General features: G+C 47.5%; 1 protein-coding gene across 3 annotated transcripts in view; it reads left to right on the plus strand.

Moving 5' to 3' along the window:
• PTPRA (protein tyrosine phosphatase receptor type A) overlaps nucleotides 1-20,186 on the plus strand; it is a 95,807-nt gene that overhangs the window by 61,569 nt on the left and 14,052 nt on the right. For 2 of the 3 annotated variants that reach the window (XM_083183109.1, XM_083183191.1), the window contains exons 3-15: nucleotides 2,489-2,565; nucleotides 3,820-4,206; nucleotides 7,249-7,269; nucleotides 8,133-8,217; nucleotides 9,414-9,487; nucleotides 10,566-10,702; nucleotides 11,352-11,442; nucleotides 13,722-13,798; nucleotides 15,583-15,619; nucleotides 15,729-15,826; nucleotides 17,214-17,333; nucleotides 17,948-18,114; nucleotides 18,875-19,010. In XM_083183109.1, the coding sequence (XP_083039235.1) occupies nucleotides 2,493-2,565; nucleotides 3,820-4,206; nucleotides 7,249-7,269; nucleotides 8,133-8,217; nucleotides 9,414-9,487; nucleotides 10,566-10,702; nucleotides 11,352-11,442; nucleotides 13,722-13,798; nucleotides 15,583-15,619; nucleotides 15,729-15,826; nucleotides 17,214-17,333; nucleotides 17,948-18,114; nucleotides 18,875-19,010 (1,503 nt within the window). In that variant the 5' untranslated portion in view covers nucleotides 2,489-2,492. The remainder of the gene's footprint in view (nucleotides 1-2,488; nucleotides 2,566-3,819; nucleotides 4,207-7,248; nucleotides 7,270-8,132; nucleotides 8,218-9,413; nucleotides 9,488-10,565; nucleotides 10,703-11,351; nucleotides 11,443-13,721; nucleotides 13,799-15,582; nucleotides 15,620-15,728; nucleotides 15,827-17,213; nucleotides 17,334-17,947; nucleotides 18,115-18,874; nucleotides 19,011-20,186) is intronic. The other variant, XM_083183277.1, reaches the window with a different exon arrangement.

Consider the following 20,186-nt stretch of genomic DNA (forward strand, 5'->3'; position numbering starts at 1 on the left):
ATATATATATATATATATATATATATTCTTGCTGGGAACTTGCTGTGTGGCATGCGTGAATCGGGACCCTTGCTTTGTAGCACTGTGTGAATCGGGGCCTTTGCTGTATGGTATGAATTGGGTGCCCTTGATGTATGGCATGGTTTGATTCGTAGGCCATTGCTGTGTGTGGGATGGTATAAATCGGGGTCCCTTGCTGTGTGGCATGGTCAGAGTTGGGGTCCCTTGCTGTGTGGCATGGCATTACCCTATATATTGGGATTCCTATTTATAAAGGAATAGTTGAGGTACCCAGCGTTGCTCGGGTTCAGAACATGCTCCTCGGGTCAAAGGCCTGCCTGGCTTACACAACTTGACATGGGGCAGAGGTCCTGGTCACTCCTATAGTCATCCCAGACCATCTGCCTCCCCTCTCTGAGGTTCTCCTCCAAATCCATCCAGCGGACCATGGTCTGTGGTCGACCCCCCCTCTATTATGCAACTCTTCCATATCTTGCTTCCCTGACTCACTTTGTGTATTGGCCAGACCCCTTTTTGGGCCCCCAGGACCCCCACAGGGTCAGGATTGGGGGTCTTAGTGACCGTGAACCTAATTTGGACTCAATCATTCCACCTTGCCTTGGTTTCGTCCAATTCGGTCCAACGGTGTCCAAATGCTTACCGAATGAAAAAAACAGATGACAAATATGTAAGCAATACATTTACACATTTCCTCCCATAGTGTGCTGCCTCCGTGGTGGTCTTGTGGTATCCAACTTCCCTTTCCACCCATCGTCTGTTACTTTGTGCAGTGGCTGTTATCTGCCATCTGTTATCCCGCCCTTGCTGTGACCAGTGATAGTGTTACTGTGCTTCTGCCGTGTCTGATATGCTGCCATCCGCCATTGCACAAGCTTCCTAGAGTGCCCGGCGTTGTGCAACGTTTTATTCTTGTTTTATTATTATGATTCTGCTCCTTCCGTCACAGACACCGGGATCACTACAGTGGGAGGAGCTTCGGCGGTCAGTAGTAGATTAGGGGAGACACTCTTAAGCCGAGCTGCAGTGGAATGTCAGGGTAACGCTGAACAGCGCATTTTATGGTTAGGCTTGCAATTTATAAGTCTGTGGTTCAGAGATCCCTTCCACTGCGAAGTAATTCTGTATGGGAGGTTATTTTTCCAAATAACATTGAAATAAATGTATTTCAGAATTTGGTGTGGCGCCTCATTGCTGTTCGTATTAAATAGTTTGTTGGCGATTGTGTGCTTACATTTAGTTCTGGAATTATTAAACTGTGTACAAATCGTTTTATTGGGGAGATTCAAATGTTTGTGGGAGTTTATAGTCTAAAGCTATTCAGTTGTTTGATGTGACCAGGCCGAAGCAGCACTGATAGCGGGTGTCTGTTCGTATCCTCATCCGGTGCGAGTAGACATCTGTGACAAGTCCGGCTTCAGGGCCGGTCGTGGGTTCCTGGGGTCACACATTCAGCGTGCCCAGAACTTAGCACGGGAGAAGCTGGTAATCCTGCACAGCTACTGCTGTGCAAAGCTGTTTAATAGAACCCACCCACATATATACTGGGGCTTTATACTCTTAAACAATAGTCCGTTTGTCCACGCATAAAATATTAGCATGGGGTTTGGAGGAAGATGCACGGTCACCTGTCCTCACTAACACATCACTCATCTCCTGATGTGCTGCTGGGGACCCTGCTCCTCCCACTATATAACTCCCAGTCTGTAGCTTCCTGCAGCCTCCATTCCCCTCCTCGCATCATGTCACTGCCCCTGTCACATGCAGCTCTGTCCTCACTGACACGTCACTCATCTCCTGATATACTCTGTGCTGCTGGGGACACTGCTCCTCCCACTATATAACTCCCAGTCTGTGACTTCCTGCTGCCCTCATTCCCCTCCACACATCATGTCACTGTCCCTGTCACATGCAGCCCTGTCCTCACTGACACATCACTCATCTCCTGATATACTCTGTGCTGCTGGGGACCCTGCTCCTCCCACTATATAACTCCCAGTCTGTGACTTCCTGCTGCCCTCATTCCCCTCCACACATCATGTCACTGTCCCTGTCACATGCAGCCCTGTCCTCACTGACACATCCCTCATCTCCTGATATACTCTGTGCTGCTGGGGACCCTGCTCCTCCCACTATATAACCCTCAGTCTGTGGCTTCCTGCTGCCTCCATTCCCCTCCTCACATCATGTCACTGCCCCTGTCACATGCAGCCCTGTCCTCACTGACACATCACTCCTCTCCTGATATACTCTGTGCTGCTGGGGACCCTGCTCCTCCCACTATATAACTATGGCTTCCTGCTGCCTCCACTTTAGACAGGTGCTGTAAAACAATGAGTTCCCTCCCTTTCATTAGACCCGATACACTGGAGAAATTATATTCTTCTTGGTGCAGGACATTATAACTGTATAACTGTCAGCTCAGTGCTGGACAACCCATGTTCATCTGTTTCTGTCCTGTGTGTTTCAGAGACATGGATTCTTGGCACGTGCTCCTGGTGTTGGTCTGTACCTTGGCATGCCTGGTCGCTGGCAACACTACCACAGGTGAGAAGCGGGCACAGTATATATTGGGTCCACTTAGTGTACAGTCTAGTGCCGGTGCCTAGACCTAGTATTATATAGAATTATACGGTCAGCAAAACTCTGGCACAAGGTAAATGGGATTATTGGACAGAGACTGAAAAAATGGCAGTCTACGGAAATACAAGAAAATGGGAATAAAGCCCACTACAGTAATTTAGATGTGAAGTATTTAATTTCAGATTATATAATATAGAAGGTACAAATATGTCCTGCAACTCCCCAGTTCCATCATTAGACAATGACCAATTTAATAAAACAATATATTGACTTAATTGTAATTTTTCAAACACTGCCTGCAGCATGGTAATTAGAATCCGATTGGCTGATTCTCTGTGTACTAAGGGGGTAATTCAGTCCTAATCGCACGGCTGTAAATACGCACAGCAGATGATTATCTATACACTGCGCATGTATACGGCCCTTAGTACATATGAATTACCCCCTAAGCCTTGTAGAGTGATAAAATACCAGCTCCTAGCTGCAATGTTACGGGCTGGGTTTCACAAATTACGGGAACGGTTTGGTACTTTATTTCTCACCAACGCTTAGTACATCTGGCCCAAAATAATAAACACCGTACGAGTCTCTCCCATTTGGAGTCTCGCTACGCGTTTCGCCGCTCATCCTCTACCTCACACAATGCTGAAGTAAGACTTTCCTAGAAAGCCGCTCACCTGTTATAGACTTTTTATTACACAATTATTTCTCAGCATTTAATTTCCATTCTCGTAGGAAACTAATTGTACTTGGCCTTTGGTTTTGCTACCGTCATCAAGTTAGAATTTTACGGCTCGTTAAAAATGGCGTACTGTAATTTGGGATACGCCCTTATTATTTAGGCGCACACTATCCGATTATCGGGCTGATCAGGCTGTGTGTTTGTAGGAGCGTTAGTAAATGTTCCTGATCGGGAGAGTGATCTACAGCAGTGGTTCGCAAACTCGGTCCTCAGGACCCCACGAAGTGCACGTTTTCCAGGTCACCCGGCAGGAGCACAGGTGCACTCGTTACTGACTCACACATTTTTAAAGATCCACAGGTGGATGTCATTATTTCACTTCATTCTGTGAGAAGACCCGTATAATATGCACTGTGTGGGGTCCTGAGGGCCGAGTTTAAGAACCCTTGCTATAGTGTACGAAGCTTACGTCATGTTCTACACCACAATGTTTTCCTCTTTTAATGTCTCACATTGTTGGTGTTCTCTTTCCACAGTTGCCCCCGCCACCGCAGCGCCGAACATTACATCTGGTCCCACGCATCAAATCCCCCATGCACTGCCCAGCACAGGCAGCAATGCCAGCTCTGACACCGCAGACCCAAATCCGACCGCTGTCCTCACCACCACGGCTGCGGTCATCCTCGCGCCTACATCGAACGTCACCGACCGCATCTCCGACTCCAGCACCGCAAGCAACGACTCGGACACCAGTAATCACACGGTGTCCGACAATGCCACTGCACCTGCCACTACCATTACTCCTGCCGGGGCAACAAGCACCTTGGTTGTGCCTGTGCCGGATATAAAGACAACCGCCGGCGATTTCCTGGAGTTGACATCCACGATGATGGTCTCAACGGACGACACGGTCACTTCTACAGGTACGCTGAGAACATTGGGTCACGTTGTGGTGAGACAAATCAACGAACCCGCAGGGGCTTCATTTAATAGTGGCTACAGCAGGTGGCACAGCCCGGGATGCTAATACGATGTATCGGTGAATTCAATTAGAGGTGATAAAGTTTCAGAGTGTGAGTTTTTGGAGCATGTTGCCCGTTAATTTCACTTATCGCCTCTTATCAGATATTTAATCTGAATAGTAAATCTATTTTGATTGTAAAGTCAAAATCACATAGCGCAAATCATACCCGATCCTGATTAGATCACGATGCACAGCCCCCCAACATCGGAATTGAATGTAAAAATAGACTGGGTAGCACAATCTGTTTCTACTATCTCGACGCGCCGTCCCACCCTCCCTCCCTGCCAACCGATTCCTGCCCCCCGATGGATACTGGCGGCCGCCGATACGGGCCCGTGTGGACAAACCATAACCCTATTTATCTCTCCCATATCAATTAACCCATTTATCTGCATTTTGGGTAAAACTATGCAAACAGTGACATATCCTTTTTATCCAAATAAAGGTAATTAAAACATTCTAATGAATCATTAGGGGGGTGCCCCATTTGTTCAAAACCAAGGGCCAGATTCTGTGCCTGGAATAAACCGTTGTTTCTGTGCAGGGTAAATACTGGCTGCTTTTACATGTAGCCCATAGATGTTGGACAACTTTATTTGTACACTTTATTTTGACGGGTGCCGGACGCGGTCCCGACAGTCGGGACCCCGACAGGCATTCACCCGACGTCGGGATCCCGACTATCAAAACACCGACAGCCGGGTTCCCAACGGCCGTCGGCTATTTTCCCTCGCGGGGGTCCACGACCCCCATAGAGGGAGAATACAATAGGTGGCTCGCCCACCGTGCCCGCAAGGGGCTTTGTTGCACTCGCCATGCTGTCTGGGTCCGGCCAGTCGGGATCCCGACGTCGGGCTAATGACTGTCGGGATCCTGACTGTCGGACCCCTATACCACTCCCATTTTGACACTACAGTATAGATTTCAGTTTGAACACATCGCACCCAAATCTTAACTCTCTCGGCACCTGTTGCATCTACCCCCTTGCAGTGCTGCATGGTTCTGCCCAGTTGTGTGCTTTTTTTTTTTGTCTTGCTAATAAAGCTGAATCACAGGTCCGAAGTCCCGAAATTTTACCTTGTTATGGTTCCGGTCTGTCAGTGCATAGACTGTAGGCTTGCAATCAGATAGAAACGCCTTACCCTGACAGGCCCGGCATAAGTTATTAGCTGATGTGAATAATATTCTTTTAAATGAGGGCTTTAATGGATTCCAGAGCGGACGCGTCTCCCTCCCACTGCGCTGCGGCCTGACAACTCCTTCATGCGAAGAATATCCCCGGCTTAATTGACCGGTCAGGCTTCTCTTCTCTTGTGGAAGCTGCTCAGTTACTGTACAAAACCCCTAGCAACACCAGAATGATCTCTGTAATTATTGGGGTCTGCGCCAGTCCTCCGTTGTCATCACAGCGGAGTCTTATTTATATATCTGCACATGGTGTTCCCTTCCCCAGTCTCCACCGTTCACTCAGTGGGCAGTATTCAATGAGAAAACTCTCAGTGTTTTATGGAGAATTTTTGCTTTTTTCGCCTTGGACGGAGCATTTTGCTCTCCAAAAGTGAACCACCCTATTCAATGTGAAATATTCGCCGTCTTTCTAAGTGATTTTCTCCGTGTCTCTCCGTGTAGCAATTCTCCATCTTTTGATGGGGAGCTGGAATGTGAACTTTTAAACTAAAAGGTTTTTTTTTTTTAATTTTGGTGTAAAAAAAATCAGGTTTTTTTTTCTGTGAAGGGGCATGTTGTTTTTATTCATGTGCTTATAGCACATGAATATATATTTAATTTAAAAAAAATATATATATATTTTTTTTTTTTTTTTTTTTTACACAGTGCAGCCAGCAGGGGGCCGGAGCGCTCGAGCCGCTCATTACATATTCATATATTCACTGCACCCGATCGTTAATATGCACGATCGGGTGCAGTGAATACTGGGTCCCCCGCTGGCTATAGGGGGGGGCAGCCTGTGCTGCCTGGGTCCTGGGGAGCCCCCCTCCCCTCCACATTCCTCTGGAGCAGCCAGGGAGACTTTAATCTCTCTGGCTGCTTCCGTCCCCCAGCTCCCTGCCGCAGACGCTCGTCCGCTGCAGGGGTTAAGACTCGCCGCGAGTGGCGGCGAGCATCAGCCTCATTGAATAGTGGATAAAGTGCCGTGACGGAGAATCTCCAAACATGGAGAATCTCCGCAAAAACACGGAGAGTGCATGGAGAGCGAAATAAAACGCTCTCCATGCACGGAGAACTTTCTCATTGAATACTGCCCAGTGAGTCTCCTCTTGCCCGGCTTACCTTAGTCTCTCCAGCTGTTCTGAAACCGGCCTCCCAAATATAATATAATAATTTATTCAATTAATTTATTGTTGGGGTAATCATGGTAAATGTGGTGTGTAATGTAAATAAAAAATTTAGTTTTAATTTGTGGAGAATATATTTTTGTTAAATTGTGGATACCTTAATTAATGTTCAAAGTACAATCATGCTGGTACTTGTAGTGCCACAGGTTACAATATAATTGGTGCATGCTTTAACAAATGAATATGGCACCAGTTAACCTAAAACTGGTATTAGGCTGGTACTTTACCTCTCACCAAGGCTTATTAACTAGATCCCTTGCTGCTTAGGCCTCTTGGTAATGTCACTGGTATCTCCCCGCCATATTAACTTGCTGACATCTGCAACCTATTACTGCCCCCTACTGTCTGAACCGCTTAATACAGTGGGATCTGTATTATGTACTCACCACTATGCAGTGGACAAGGTATGATTTCCTTACCACCAGAGGGCACTGTGTAACCATCCATCAGCCAGTTATCTCTGTATTGTATGCCAGCATCAGAGAATGATGTCTGTATTGTGTACTAGTCCCAGCAATAGGCTTCTGGTGCTAGTATTGGGTGACAAACCTGATAATCTGTCTTTATTTTGTTTTATTTGTTTCCAGGGGGAACGGCAGATGGTCAAGGTAAGCTTGACCATTATACCCGTACTATGAACGGCGTAATATCACCCATAATCATTAACTACTCCTTACAAGCCACTACTGACATTCACGTTGACCGACTGCTGGATTTACAACCTACAGAGTGTTGTGTTATTGGTGCTTTCTTACCAAGGGGGAGAAATGTATCAAATCCTGGGGAGAGAGAGAAATTACCAACCAATCCGCTCCTAACTGCCATGGGCCTGAAAAGTCACAGGAGAGGATTGGTTGGTACTACTTTATCTCTCTCCACACATTGATGAAGTTTGCACTGGCTTTCTGTCTACTCTAGAACCATTACTAATATACAGCTTACGTCTATAGTAAGAATCCTCCCATCCCCAGCTGCCAGAGTAGTTCTGTATTGTTGTCTATTTACTAAGCCTTGTAGAGAGATTAGGATTTCTCTGTGTGGTTGTCGTGTCCTCAGAATAAAAGGGCCGTACACACTGGGCGACTTTCAGCTGGAAGCAGCGCATCTTACTCGCTGGAGCGGGTTTCAGCACGGAACCCGTCCAGTTTGTTCCGGGCAGCGGTGAGTAATAGGCACTGCATCATCACTGGCCCGATGGTATTACCAGCAGATGAGCGAGTGGACAGCTTTCCATAGTGTCCTGCTATGCAAAGTCGTCCACCCCAGGGAAATGTGTATGCGCTGAGCGTTTTTCAGCCCAGTGATTCCACTCCCCCCCCCCCCCCCCCATCAGCTCTCACTAAAAACGCCCAGTGTGTATGGACCTTAAGAGGCAGAATTATGACAAACAAACCATTCCTAAATATTGTAGATGTATGCTTGTGTCTGAGCGCTTGGCTTTTCCAGTCACGTTCTCCCCTTTTTGTTGCAGATGAAACTCCCATTATTGCAGTCATGGTGGCGCTCTCGTCTCTGCTGATTATCGTGTTCATCATCATAGTGCTTTACATGTTGAGGTAAGTGTCTGGGCTCTTCTCCGTAGCGATTTGTTATGCCTGGGCTCTACTCCGTAGTGATTTGTTATGCCTGGGCTCCTCTCCATAGCGATTTGTTATGCCTGGGCTCCTCTCCGTAGAGATTTGTTATGCCTGGGCTCTACTCCTTAGCAATTTGTTATGCCTGGGCTCTTCTTCATAGCGATTTGTTATGCCTGGGCTCTTCTCTGTAGCGATTTGTTATGCCTGGGCCTTCTTCATAGCGATTTGTTATGCCTGGGTGTGTCGTGATCAGACGATGCCTGTCCTTGGCATCTTCTCTCAGGCCAAGCACGCTGCATTATTCCCGTCCTCCGTAGCCATAAAGTATCGGTTTGTGTCCGCGGTGCTTGTATCAATCTGGTGTGACCATGTAATAATCTGGATTCTCCCATCTCCGTCCCTTCCCCCATTCTCTACAATAGGTCATTGTTATAGTCATAGAGAAGTCACCCTCTCAGCGCTGTGCACAAGCGAGTTTGTCCTGTATAAGCATTAAGCCTATATAGTCCTAAGTAACAGTGCTTGCAAACCGTTTGTCAGCAGTGGAGGATTATGAATGGAAACGAGTGTGCCTGTCGCTATGGTAATTCTCCAGATGAAGAAAAGCAACAACCGTTAATCAATTATTTTAAATGCGGAATATGTGATTCATTATCCAGCTGAACACTTCCTCTGACCTTGTGTTTGTCCTCCTAGCTGCCAATGAGAAGAAATCCTCGTTCTAGTAGGAGCCCCATTGGGGCGACAGCATCTCTCCTAGGTCTGAAAGCGGGTTTACTTAATGTTTGCACTAATTACTTTCCTAGATTCCATTCACGATCGGGGGAAGCCGATGTGTTATGCGTAGTCCTGCTGTATTATTTATACCGATCCCCCCCCCCCTCCTCCTCCGTTTCCCCTCTGCAATCATTCTACTTTCCATCTTTATGCAGAGCTGGAAAGCTGACGCTAGTAAAAGAGTTTCCATCGCGTTATTTACAAGTCGGCACACCAAGTTCGTTCTAGCACCATAAATGATCCGCGCCACGCCTCGCGCCGCTCATTGCGTCAAGTTCTTTCAATTATTATAATTTGGAATTATTTACTTCTGACCATCTGTGCTGTTATTGGCTGATGCCTGTAAGCCATCACCATAGAAGCGTGTTCATTTATTGATTTCTAAACTTGTCCTGTAGGTTTAAGAAGTACAAGCAAGCCGGGAGTCACTCCAACTCGTTCAGGCTGTCTAACGGCCGAGCGGATGACATGGGTAAGTGGCCAGCAGTTTGTGACCGTTGTGGGTTGTAAATTTTGTGCGCGTCGTGTCATTTGGGGCAGAGTGGCGGTTTGTACGACCGCAATGGAGAATATAAACTTCTCCACAAGGTGCGGGACTGATGTCAGTGATGAGATGTTCTCTGCTCCAAACATTGATTTGGAGGATTTCTAAGGGCTGGAAGAATTTTAATCGCGCCACGTCTTTAATCAATGCTGATAGGTGCTGGGTTTACCCAGCTATATATGTAAGGTGTGTTGGAAGCTGGATGTGGCGGTCGAGAAGCCTTCATTCAAATCACAGCGGTTACCAAAAATAAAAGCCTCTACGGCTGATTCTCATACCCACTGTATGCCTGTTATTGTCAGGTCTGCAGCCCTAATTAATGTCTACCCATTCCAGACCAAGCCGCATTAGATCAGAGGATTAGGAAGTATGTTTTATGATGGCACCTCTTAGCACCAGCAGGTGACACTTTTATTTCCCTTGTACCACTCAGATTTCACCATCTGAAGAAACCACAGCAACTCAGCCATTCACACATCTCATTGTTCTTAAGGTGCCCACACACTAGAACAATTTTTTGGCCGATTTTTGATAAATCTGCTGATATATCGTCCGATAATCGGCCGATTTCGGTACGATGCGTGCTCCCGTGGATCTTTTTCTGAATCTTCTGATCTTACGTGCTGCATGAAAGATCAGAAGATTTACCAAAAGATCCATAGGAACGCACACGGGATCTTAAGAAAAATCTTTGGTAAAGACGTGCGCTGGCCTGAAATCTTTTGTCCAGGACAGGCAAAAGATTTGAAGGCTAATTTATGTGCACGTCTTGTGATCGCAGATCTTTCTAGTGTGTGGGCACCTTTACTGGTTCCACTTGATCATGATGCCCTCTTATGTCTCCCGCTTGGGTGTGTCTTGTTTGGGTCGTCAGAGCCCCTCCCCAGGTAGCATGTGACTCATGTGGGAGAGGTTTTGACAACCCAGAACAGGGTTAGTAGCAGCAGGTAGCGGGGGGGGGGGCCTATACAATACCGAGCCTATACAATACCTCATTGTATTACAGAACCACAGAGCATGCCGCTACTGGCGAGATCACCCAGCACCAATCGCAAGTATCCGCCGCTGCCAGTCGATAAGCTGGAGGAAGAGATTAACCGTAGGATGGCGGATGACAACAAGCTGTTCCGCGAGGAGTTCAACGTGAGTTTCTGGGATAGGCGAGATTAGCCAAGCGTGGGGTTCTAGATAGGCACTGACTGTGCCTGGCTTATACCTGTATAATGATGCTGTACTATCTTAACCTCATGCCTGCAAAGTACTGCGGCTGAGTAAGTTATGAATGGTTGTTGCTGTTGTGAATCTAGGGGCAACCTAGTTAAATGCCCTGGTACATATAGCCTTGGGGCTGGTGGGAATCTCCTAGCTGGCTTCAGACCTGGTTGCTGCTGGAATTCTGTCCTTGTCAGCAGCATTATGTAATACAGACTAGAGTGCAATTTTAAAACACAGTTCTAGGATTCCATAGAGGTTTAATAGATCTCCGTGGTATTGCAGAGTGCCTTCCTTGTGTACAAATATCACTTCATGTCTGCTGACTTCCCCTCGCACTACATTGCTTAATGGATTATGTCACCAACGAGGGTCTTTGCTAGTCAGTCATTTCATCATTTAACTTTAATTCGTTTCCTGTCCAATTTAATGGGAGATTTTCCGTTTAGTGTTCCAGTGACTTTACTGCCACCTAGTGGCTACTTGTGGAACAGCAGCTCTTGTCTTTTAAATGTTTAAAATGAATACAATGTGCCAGTGATTTAACCCTTCCTCCTATGTTGTCTATCTGAAATTAAAGGCTCTTCCTGCCTGTCCAATCCAAGCAACGTGTGAGGCTGCCTCAAAGGAGGAGAACAAGGAGAAGAACAGATACGTCAACATTTTACCTTGTGAGTGCTTGTTTTGTATAGGGAGAATTGCTTCCTCATAATGACGATATGGGGGAGATGCTCTCTGTTGGAACGGTAGTTAGTTTGTTATCTTTTTAATACTGTAAGACCTGATCACAGGACAAATTTCTTCTCAAATTGGACAAAACCATGCTGCACAGCAGGTGGGCAGATTTTAACATGTGCAGAGAGAGTTGAATTTGGATGAGCTATTTGGGTTTCCCTGCAGAAAAGGCGGCAGAATCCAGAACAATGCGGGCGCTAGCGGTAAGGTGCTGGCACTCCGTCGCGGTGCGGAGGAATACAGCAAGGTAAGACGATGCACAGGTCCCTGCAGTGGATGGGAACTGAGCGGCGGGGTCCCTGCGGCAGATGGGAACTAGTAGCGGTATTGGCAATACCGCTACTAGTTCCCATCCCCTGCAGGGACCCCGCTGCCTCCTGTCTTTTCTGCACACTGGACAGTAATTCCAAGGTGCCCGACCCGGCTGCCACACACCGGTGTGGGGGCCCCGGGGCGACTGCCCCTGTCGCCCCGTTGGTAATCCGCCACTGCATCTGCCCCATCTGCAGTGCACATGGTTTTGCCCATTTTGAGAACAATTTTGCTCTGTGATCAGTTCTGAATTAGGCTGCATCTACACATTGCTTTTTGACAGGAAGGCGTCTGCACATTTAAAACACATTGGCATATATTCAATGCCGTGGGCGAGTGGTGACTGCGAGCAGGACTTTTTGCTCGCAGTCACCTCTTACCCTGTCAGTATTCAACTGACCCCCCCTCATTCGCAAATTCCCCCTCGCTCCGTTTTTTGAGCGAATGTGCCTCCAAAAGCTGCGAGAGCCGAGGCTAATTACAGCGAGTTTGCTGCACTAGCCGCGGCTCTCGCAGTTTAGGGGAATCCTCGCCGTTCTGTGACTGCGAGGATTCCCCCGGAACGTTGCATAGTGCGAGCGGCCGGCGCGGGGGTTAAACTGCGAGGATCACTGGTTTTCTGTGATCCTCGCAGTTTAACCCCCTCGCCGGCCGCTCGCACCGGCATTGAATACTTGCCAATGTGTTTAGGAGGATGCTTATTCAAGGGGATATATATACACAAGCCTGCTGCATCCTGCTAAAATGCAGTGTGTAGACACAAAAAGCTGCATCCTGCTAAACAGGATCCTGATTGACTGCATCTTGCTGAAACGCAATGTGTACATGCAGCCTCCCAGGTGACAAGCTTGGGCTAAGCTTTTTTTTTTTTCCCACTCAAAATCTGCATCTTCTACTCTGAAATGTAACAACTGGGAGCGACAGGTCAACATTGCTACATTAGACTGATCAATTTGATGTGACATTGGTACTTGTGTGTGACTTTGTACACACAGTATGTAATACCAATTCCTGTTTGGTTAATGTCGCAGTCCAGCGTGTCCCCAGTACACTGTGGGTGGGCGTTTCCCTGATCCTGCGCTGCCTAGAACTATGTTGGAACGGTAGATTGTGTCCTGCCGTACAACATTGGGCAGATTTACACTGCCACAATTGCGAGTCAAGTACAATTCTAACACCTCATCACACACAACAGTCCTGATTATATTCGGCTGGGGCGACAATTTGGCTAGCAGAGAATTATTGGAGATACGGATCCATTGGGACACTAAAACTGGGAATATACAATACACTGCAATTATCGGACTTATCTATCAGTTATGTGATGTTGTGTATCAGCTCTTATCAGACATGTACAGAGCATCAGGGCAGACACCTGAATAAAGAGACAATGACCTATTATATTATAATATACTTCTGCATTGAAATATTTACATTGTAATATTGGTGTAAAAGCTTTTTCGCTGTGTGTATCCAGACCTGCTCTTTGCGTCTCCGTCCCCCTATTGTGTAGCTGCCATTAGTCATCCCGTCTCATAATGCTGCTGTATCTGTTCTGTTTCATTCTGTTCCGTCCTCCGTTGTATTAGAAACAGTTTGTACATTGGGGCTCCCTGTACAGAGTGTCCTTCATCCTTGGCTACTGTGTTATTTCACATCATAATGGGAACCGTAAGCCTGGCGCTAAGCCATGACTGCGATGCACATTTAGATGGTAAGCTCCGTGGCTCAGGGCACTTCCTACAACATAAGACTGTGTGGCAGGATGAGGAACGGTGTTTGGGATCCCTTTAGGTGCCGTTGGCTGTATGCCCGCTGGGATACAGATGTGTAGGAAACCGGTTCAGTCTGTACACAAGACGTACGTCACATCTGTAACCTCTGACCTTTCTGCTGTTTGTAGATGACCATTCCAGGCTTCACCTGAGTCCTATTGAAGGCGTGCCGGATTCGGACTACATTAACGCCTCGTTTATCAATGTAAGTATTACTGTCTGCAGATGCGTTACCCAGTCTGTGTATTTACTCCCATTTGTCACACACAAGCTATGTGTCTCTAACACTGTTTGTATAGAAGAGATTAGATAGAAGAGGGATTAGATTCGTTTAGATGCTGGGTTTACCGCTGGCATAAAGCGCCAACATTTTTCTAGAATTCGGTGATGTCAGCCTCCCCCCCCCCCCCCCCCCCCCCCCGCGCCTAATTCACCAGGCAATTACCATGGGAACACCCGGCAATTTCTGGGAACACTGCTGAGACGCTGTGTGTTCTCGTGGGCAGTAGTGTTGAGTTGTAGTATCATCTCAGATGCTGGAGAGGGGGTGTGGTAACTCCTCCCACTGTCTCTCCTCCCAGCCGGCAAGCGCCAGGTAACATAGTAATTAAGGCTGAAAAAAGACGCTAGTCCAGTGGTTCCCAAACTGTGTGCCGTGGCTCCCTGGGTTGCCTCGGGACACATGCAGGGTTGCCCTGGGTTGGTGGGCCAGGACCAACTTAAATTATTAATGGTTATTTATGAACAAATCCAGTGCTGGTGGTTGCCAGTCATAAAATGTGTACAAACAAATCCTGCCCTTTACCACATAACTGACCCTAAGAATTGCATATAAACCCAATCTAATAAAAAAAAAATTTGGCCTAGGGGTGCCGTGAAAAAATTCTGATACTCTAGGGCTGGGGTAGCCAACCATAGTACTCGAGAGCTACCAACAGTGCATGTTTTGCAGGTCTCCTCACAGAATCACAAGTGAGCTAATTAGCTCCACCTGTAGATCTTTTAAAATGTGTCAGTGATTAATGATCGCAGCTGTGCAGCAGCTAGGTTGTCTGGAAAATGTGTACTGTTGGTAGCTCTCGAGGGCTAGGGTTGGCTACCACTGCTCTAGGGTGCCGTGATTCAAAAAAGATTGGGACCCCTGCGTTAGTCCATTGAGTTCAACCTATCTTAACGTGTAAGTACTGACTGGAGTAAGTCATATCTATAGGATTCCCTTAGTGGCCAGTTTTGATGTAAATTCATTATCAGTAGTTGCTGTAATCACCCCACCGGCAATGAGTTCCAGAATGTTACTGCTCTAATGGTGAAGAATCCTCTTGTTAATTCAGTAGGGAATTTATTTTCCCCGAGCCTCAGTACATGCCCGCGTGTCATAAGTATGGGCCTGCTAGTGACCAATCATCTCCCAGTTCCATAAGATTCCCAATCCTGTTTCTGAACATACTAATCATATCACCTCTCAGCCTCCGTTTCTCCAGTGAAAACATATTCAGCCTGGTTAACCTATCTATGTATTGTAGTGATTCGAGACCTTTTACTACGGTAGCTTAGTCGCCCTTCTCTGTACCTGTTCCAATTCATTTATGTCCTTTTTATGGTGCGGTGCCCAGAACGGAGCACAATATTCCAAGTGTGGTCTCACCAATGCCTTGTAAAGAGGCACTATCACATTGGCATCCCTTGAATCCATGCCCCATTTAATGCATGCCGGAGTCCAGTTTGTTTTTGCAAACCGGACAATTGAGGTCTCTCAATTGTTGTTACTTCTCCCGTGCAGCCTAGAGCCGGCAGCCAGTGCTCCTGTCATATACTGCACACCGACACATTAATACATGGGAGGAAGCGTTAACGTGCCCCTAATGTTCTCTGATGGCAGTTCTTACTTCTACCCATTTGAGCCTTGCTTTTCTGTTAGAATTTGGAAAGTTAGTTTTTGTTTTTGTAAAACTGGAGAAGTTCTCATGTGGACTCGTTGCTGTGTTTCAGGGTTACCAGGAGAAAAATAAGTTTATAGCTGCACAAGGTAAGACTGAACTGTGTGTTCATTGTAAATGTTTTTTATATCACGGTGTTGTCCAATCTATAAGAAATGTGCGTTTCCCGGCTGAGTTTTCTTTTCCCACCGTCTACAGGGCCTAAAGAGGAGACTGTGAACGATTTCTGGAGAATGATCTGGGAACAGAATACAGCGACCATCGTCATGGTCACCAACTTAAAAGAAAGGAAGGAGGCAAGTATTAAGCGCAGCCTGGAGCCGGGCGCTTTGCCGGACAGCCTGGAGCCGGGCGCTTTGCCGGACAGCCTGGAGCCGGGCGCTTTGCTGGACAGGTTATAGAGCCCCTGTCCCACAATCCTTTGCCATAGAGAGTAGGTAAAGCTGCACAATGGCTGCTGAATTGGGGCATGAGTGCGACGGGAAGAGAAGAGACCGCAATGTCCGTCATCCAGTGTCCGGTTTCATGTTCCCGTGTCAGAGCTGGGCAACTTGGAGGGGGGTAATATTCGCCTCTGCCATGTTGTTACTCCTCCCTGGTATATCTGCCACATGCATCGACTTTTTAATGTCGACCATTTCCACCTTGACATTTTTCAGTGTGTTAACATTTCTTCTTGTGTTGACATTGCATGTCGACGTTTTGAAGCACCCCCGGCCTCCTGTAGAGAGTGTTCCTGTTTCAGTATAGGAAGGTTTCCCTGCAGAACTCTGCCGGCCCCGCACTCTGTGCTGCTGGGGCGATGTCACAGATCAGTAATATCACAGTCTGGGATTGTGGCGACCGCCCCAAAGCCGGATTATAAAACTGGCGCTAGAAGAATCCTTGTGCTGGTGTATGCCACATAACTGTAACAGGTCCTCTTACCCCACCAGCAGTGGCCGCGTGTTCTCCCCCTGATTATCTCTTGTGATCGTGGCCAAAGGGCTTGAGCAAAGGATTCTACAGTTCATGGCACCAGCGATCCCCTGACCTGTCGATTGCTTATTATACGTGTAGACACGTATGTCGCAAAGGTTCTACTTCTAACATTGGGGGAAATTTATCAAGACCCCTAGCTAACGGTTACCATGTAAAACGGGACCCTAGCTTGTGTGTGTATATGTACGTGTAGTGGAGAGTATAGAACAGCATTTCCATGCTATGGACCCTCCAGCTGTTGTGAAACTACAAGTCCCATCATGGCCACGGTTTTGCTATTAGGGAATGCTAACGCTATGGCAAGGCATGCTGGGATGTGTAGTTTCACAACAGTTTGGACACGCCTGGTATCGAGTTTAAGCTCCCCTGGGGCAGGGACTGATGTGAGTGTTGAAATATTCCCTGTACAGCACTGTGGTATAGGTGAGCACTATATAAATACCTGGTAATAAGTATATGTGTACTTATATGCACAGAAATAGCATATGTCATATACATCCTGTAGTATTCGTGTTCTAAAGCCTCAGTGATGTCATTCTGTGGTTATGTGCATTATCCCATAGTGCACTGGTCTAATAATGAATAGGAATAAGTTACTGTTTGGTGGGGGGGGGGTCCTGTTATTATACATGTGAGCACAGCTATGTCACCCATATATGAAGCCTGTCCCTGTTCTCATTACGTGCGCCGTTGTCCCCACAGTGTAAATGTGCACAATACTGGCCAGACCAGGGGTGCTGGACGTACGGCAATATCCGGGTGTCCGTGGAAGACATGACCGTATTGGTGGATTACACAGTGCGCAAGTTCTGCATCCAGCAGGTGAGATTATTACATCATCATTATCCAGTCAGGAATCACAGGACTATGGCTGCTGAGCAACAGGGACACAGGGTGATAGGCAGAGGTTACGTACCAGCCAATGCTTAGGGCACAGGGTGCAGGAAGTAGGTTACTGTGCCCTTACTGGGGAGGTGTGTCAGAACCGGACCAGTGGAGATGGTGCCCCAAGAACCAAGTAGGTTCCAGCACTATACCTAGTACATTCTATAAAGGGATGCATGCAAACTGGTTGCTACGGGCAACCTTCTCATTTTTGTTTTCTTTGGATGGTTTGATGCATCTCCCCCTTAATCTGATCTTGTTACCATGACGGAGGTGAAAGGCAGGACCTAAAACGAATCATTTCCTCTATAGCGCCTACATTTCCTGGGTTACGTTTTTTCTCTTTATTGGTGTTCCTATAATATTTCGTACGCATACCTATCCATCCATTCACAAGCATGCCTTCGTATAGAAGTCAGATCTGCTTTTGAGTTTCTTGAGTTTGGATCCAGCCCCTGCTCCGTAAAAGCGGTCGCCGTGTTCGCAGAACCTATTGAGCCTGAGGGGAACGGCTGCAGGTAATCCGCTGACTCTGTTTCCTCCACTCACAGGTCGGGGATGTCACGAATAAGAAGCCGCAGCGCCTTGTCACACAGTTCCACTTCACCAGCTGGCCTGATTTCGGGGTGCCTTTTACTCCCATAGGGATGCTAAAATTCCTAAAGAAGGTGAAGACCTGCAACCCGCAGTACGCAGGGGCCATAGTTGTACACTGCAGGTCAGTGCGCCGGCAATCCGATCCAACCGCGTGGCGTCTGTTGTCTGTGTTATGTACGGTACACACCAGAAAACCGTGATCGTGCGATGATCTCCTTGAAATCGTATGATGGTCGCACGATCTGTTGTAACACAAGGTCTGCAAACCATCTGTGCCCAATCCAATGTACATGATGAATCTTTAGTGCAGCAGATAAAATCTCCAAAGCGCATCGAAATTGGGGGAATTGAGCCCAAATCGTTCTGGTGTGTACCCAACATTATAGCTTTGTAAGAGCTCTCTACAGCCCCTAGTGGCCTGGCCGGTGTAGTGTCGGCTTCCTGGTTTTTAATTTGTTCTTGGTTTTGTAAGTAGCGTGTCAACAAAAAAGGAAACATAAGACCATGTCAGCGCCTAGTGATATACAGAGTATAATTGGCTCTGGGTCTACACCTGGTGGCTCCATCTACAGACGGACGAGCAATGCACATTGCCTCGGAGCCCCTTTCAGTTGCTGATATCTGCCATGCCGTAGTTCCACCATTGCCCCAGCAATGGCTTCCTCCCATTGGAATGATCCAACCACATGTATGGCTCTGTAGCTCTGTACATGGGACGGCTAGCAGGCCTGGCTGTGTGCTGTGTGTTAGCACATTACAGCTGTACTGTTACATTATTGTTATCCCCTTTCTGTAATGACGTCTGCAGTAGTATTGCTGAAGGGTAAATTACAGAGGTCACTGTCTATATGTTACTGATCCCGTCTGTGCTTGCTCCATAGTGCCGGGGTGGGCCGCACTGGGACCTTCATAGTCATAGACGCCATGCTGGATATGATGAATGCAGAAAAAAAGGTCGATGTTTACGGATTTGTTAGTCGGATCCGGGCTCAGCGATGTCAGATGGTGCAGACAGATGTAAGTAATGACGGCGATGGGTTTACTGTAGTGTTGTGCAGTCCTCTCTTCTAGTCCCCAACTAGCTCGCTACTAATCCACTTAGGAGCCGGTTGTCCCTGTGCACTCAGAATTATTTACCATCCAATTCTAAACTCACGTCGCTTTTTATGTGAAATAAAGTATATGATGTGGGGACAGATATGTGGAGGTATAAATTATGTGGGACAGGTATGTGGAGGTGTATATGCTGTGGGGACAGGTACGTGGAGGTGTGAATGATATGGGGCTCAGGAATGTGAAGGTGTGAATGATATGGGGCAGGTACGTGGAGGTGTAAGTGATGTGGGGCAGGTATGTGGAGGTGTGAATGATGTGGGGCAGGTATGTGGAGGTGTAAGTGATGTGGGGCAGGTACCCGGAGGTGTGAATGATGTGGGACAGGTTGGTGGAGGTGTAAATGATGTGGGGCAGGTACCCGGAGGTGTGAATGATGTGGGACAGGTAGGTGGAGGTGTAAATGATGTGGGGTAGGTGGTGTGAATGATGTGGGGCAGGTATTCAGAGGTGTGAATGATGTGGGGCAGGTATTCAGAGGTGTGAATGATGTGGGGCAGGTATTCAGAGGTGTGAATGATGTTGGGCAGGTAACCGGAGGTGTGAATGATGTGGGGCAGGTACCCGGAGGTGTGAATGATATGGGACGGGTAGTTGGAGGTGTAAATTATGTGGGACAGGTACCTGGAGGTGTAAGTGATGTGGGGCAGGTATGTAGAGGTGTAATGATGTGGGGCAGGTATGGGGAGGTGTAAATGATGTGGGGCAGGTATGGGGAGGTGTAAATGATGTGGGGCAGGTATGGGGAGGTGTAAATGATGTGGGGCAGGTATGGGGAGGTGTAAATGATGTGGGGCAGGTACCCGGAGGTGTGAATGATGTGGGGCAGGTACGTGGAGGTGTGACTGATGTGGGGCAGGTATGGGGAGGTGTAAATGATGTGGGGCAGGTACCCGGAGGTGTAAGTGATGTGGGGCAGGTATGGGGAGGTGTAAATGATGTGGGGCAGGTATGGGGAGGTGTAAATGATGTGGGGCAGGTACCCGGAGGTGTAAGTGATGTGGGGCAGGTATGGGGAGGTGTAAATGATGTGGGGCAGGTATGGGGAGGTGTAAATGATGTGGGGCAGGTACGGGGAGG

This window comes from Crinia signifera, chromosome 1, assembly GCF_055691185.1.
Source record: "Crinia signifera chromosome 1, ASM5569118v1, whole genome shotgun sequence".
In the NCBI taxonomy this organism is placed as follows: domain Eukaryota; kingdom Metazoa; phylum Chordata; class Amphibia; order Anura; family Myobatrachidae; genus Crinia; species Crinia signifera.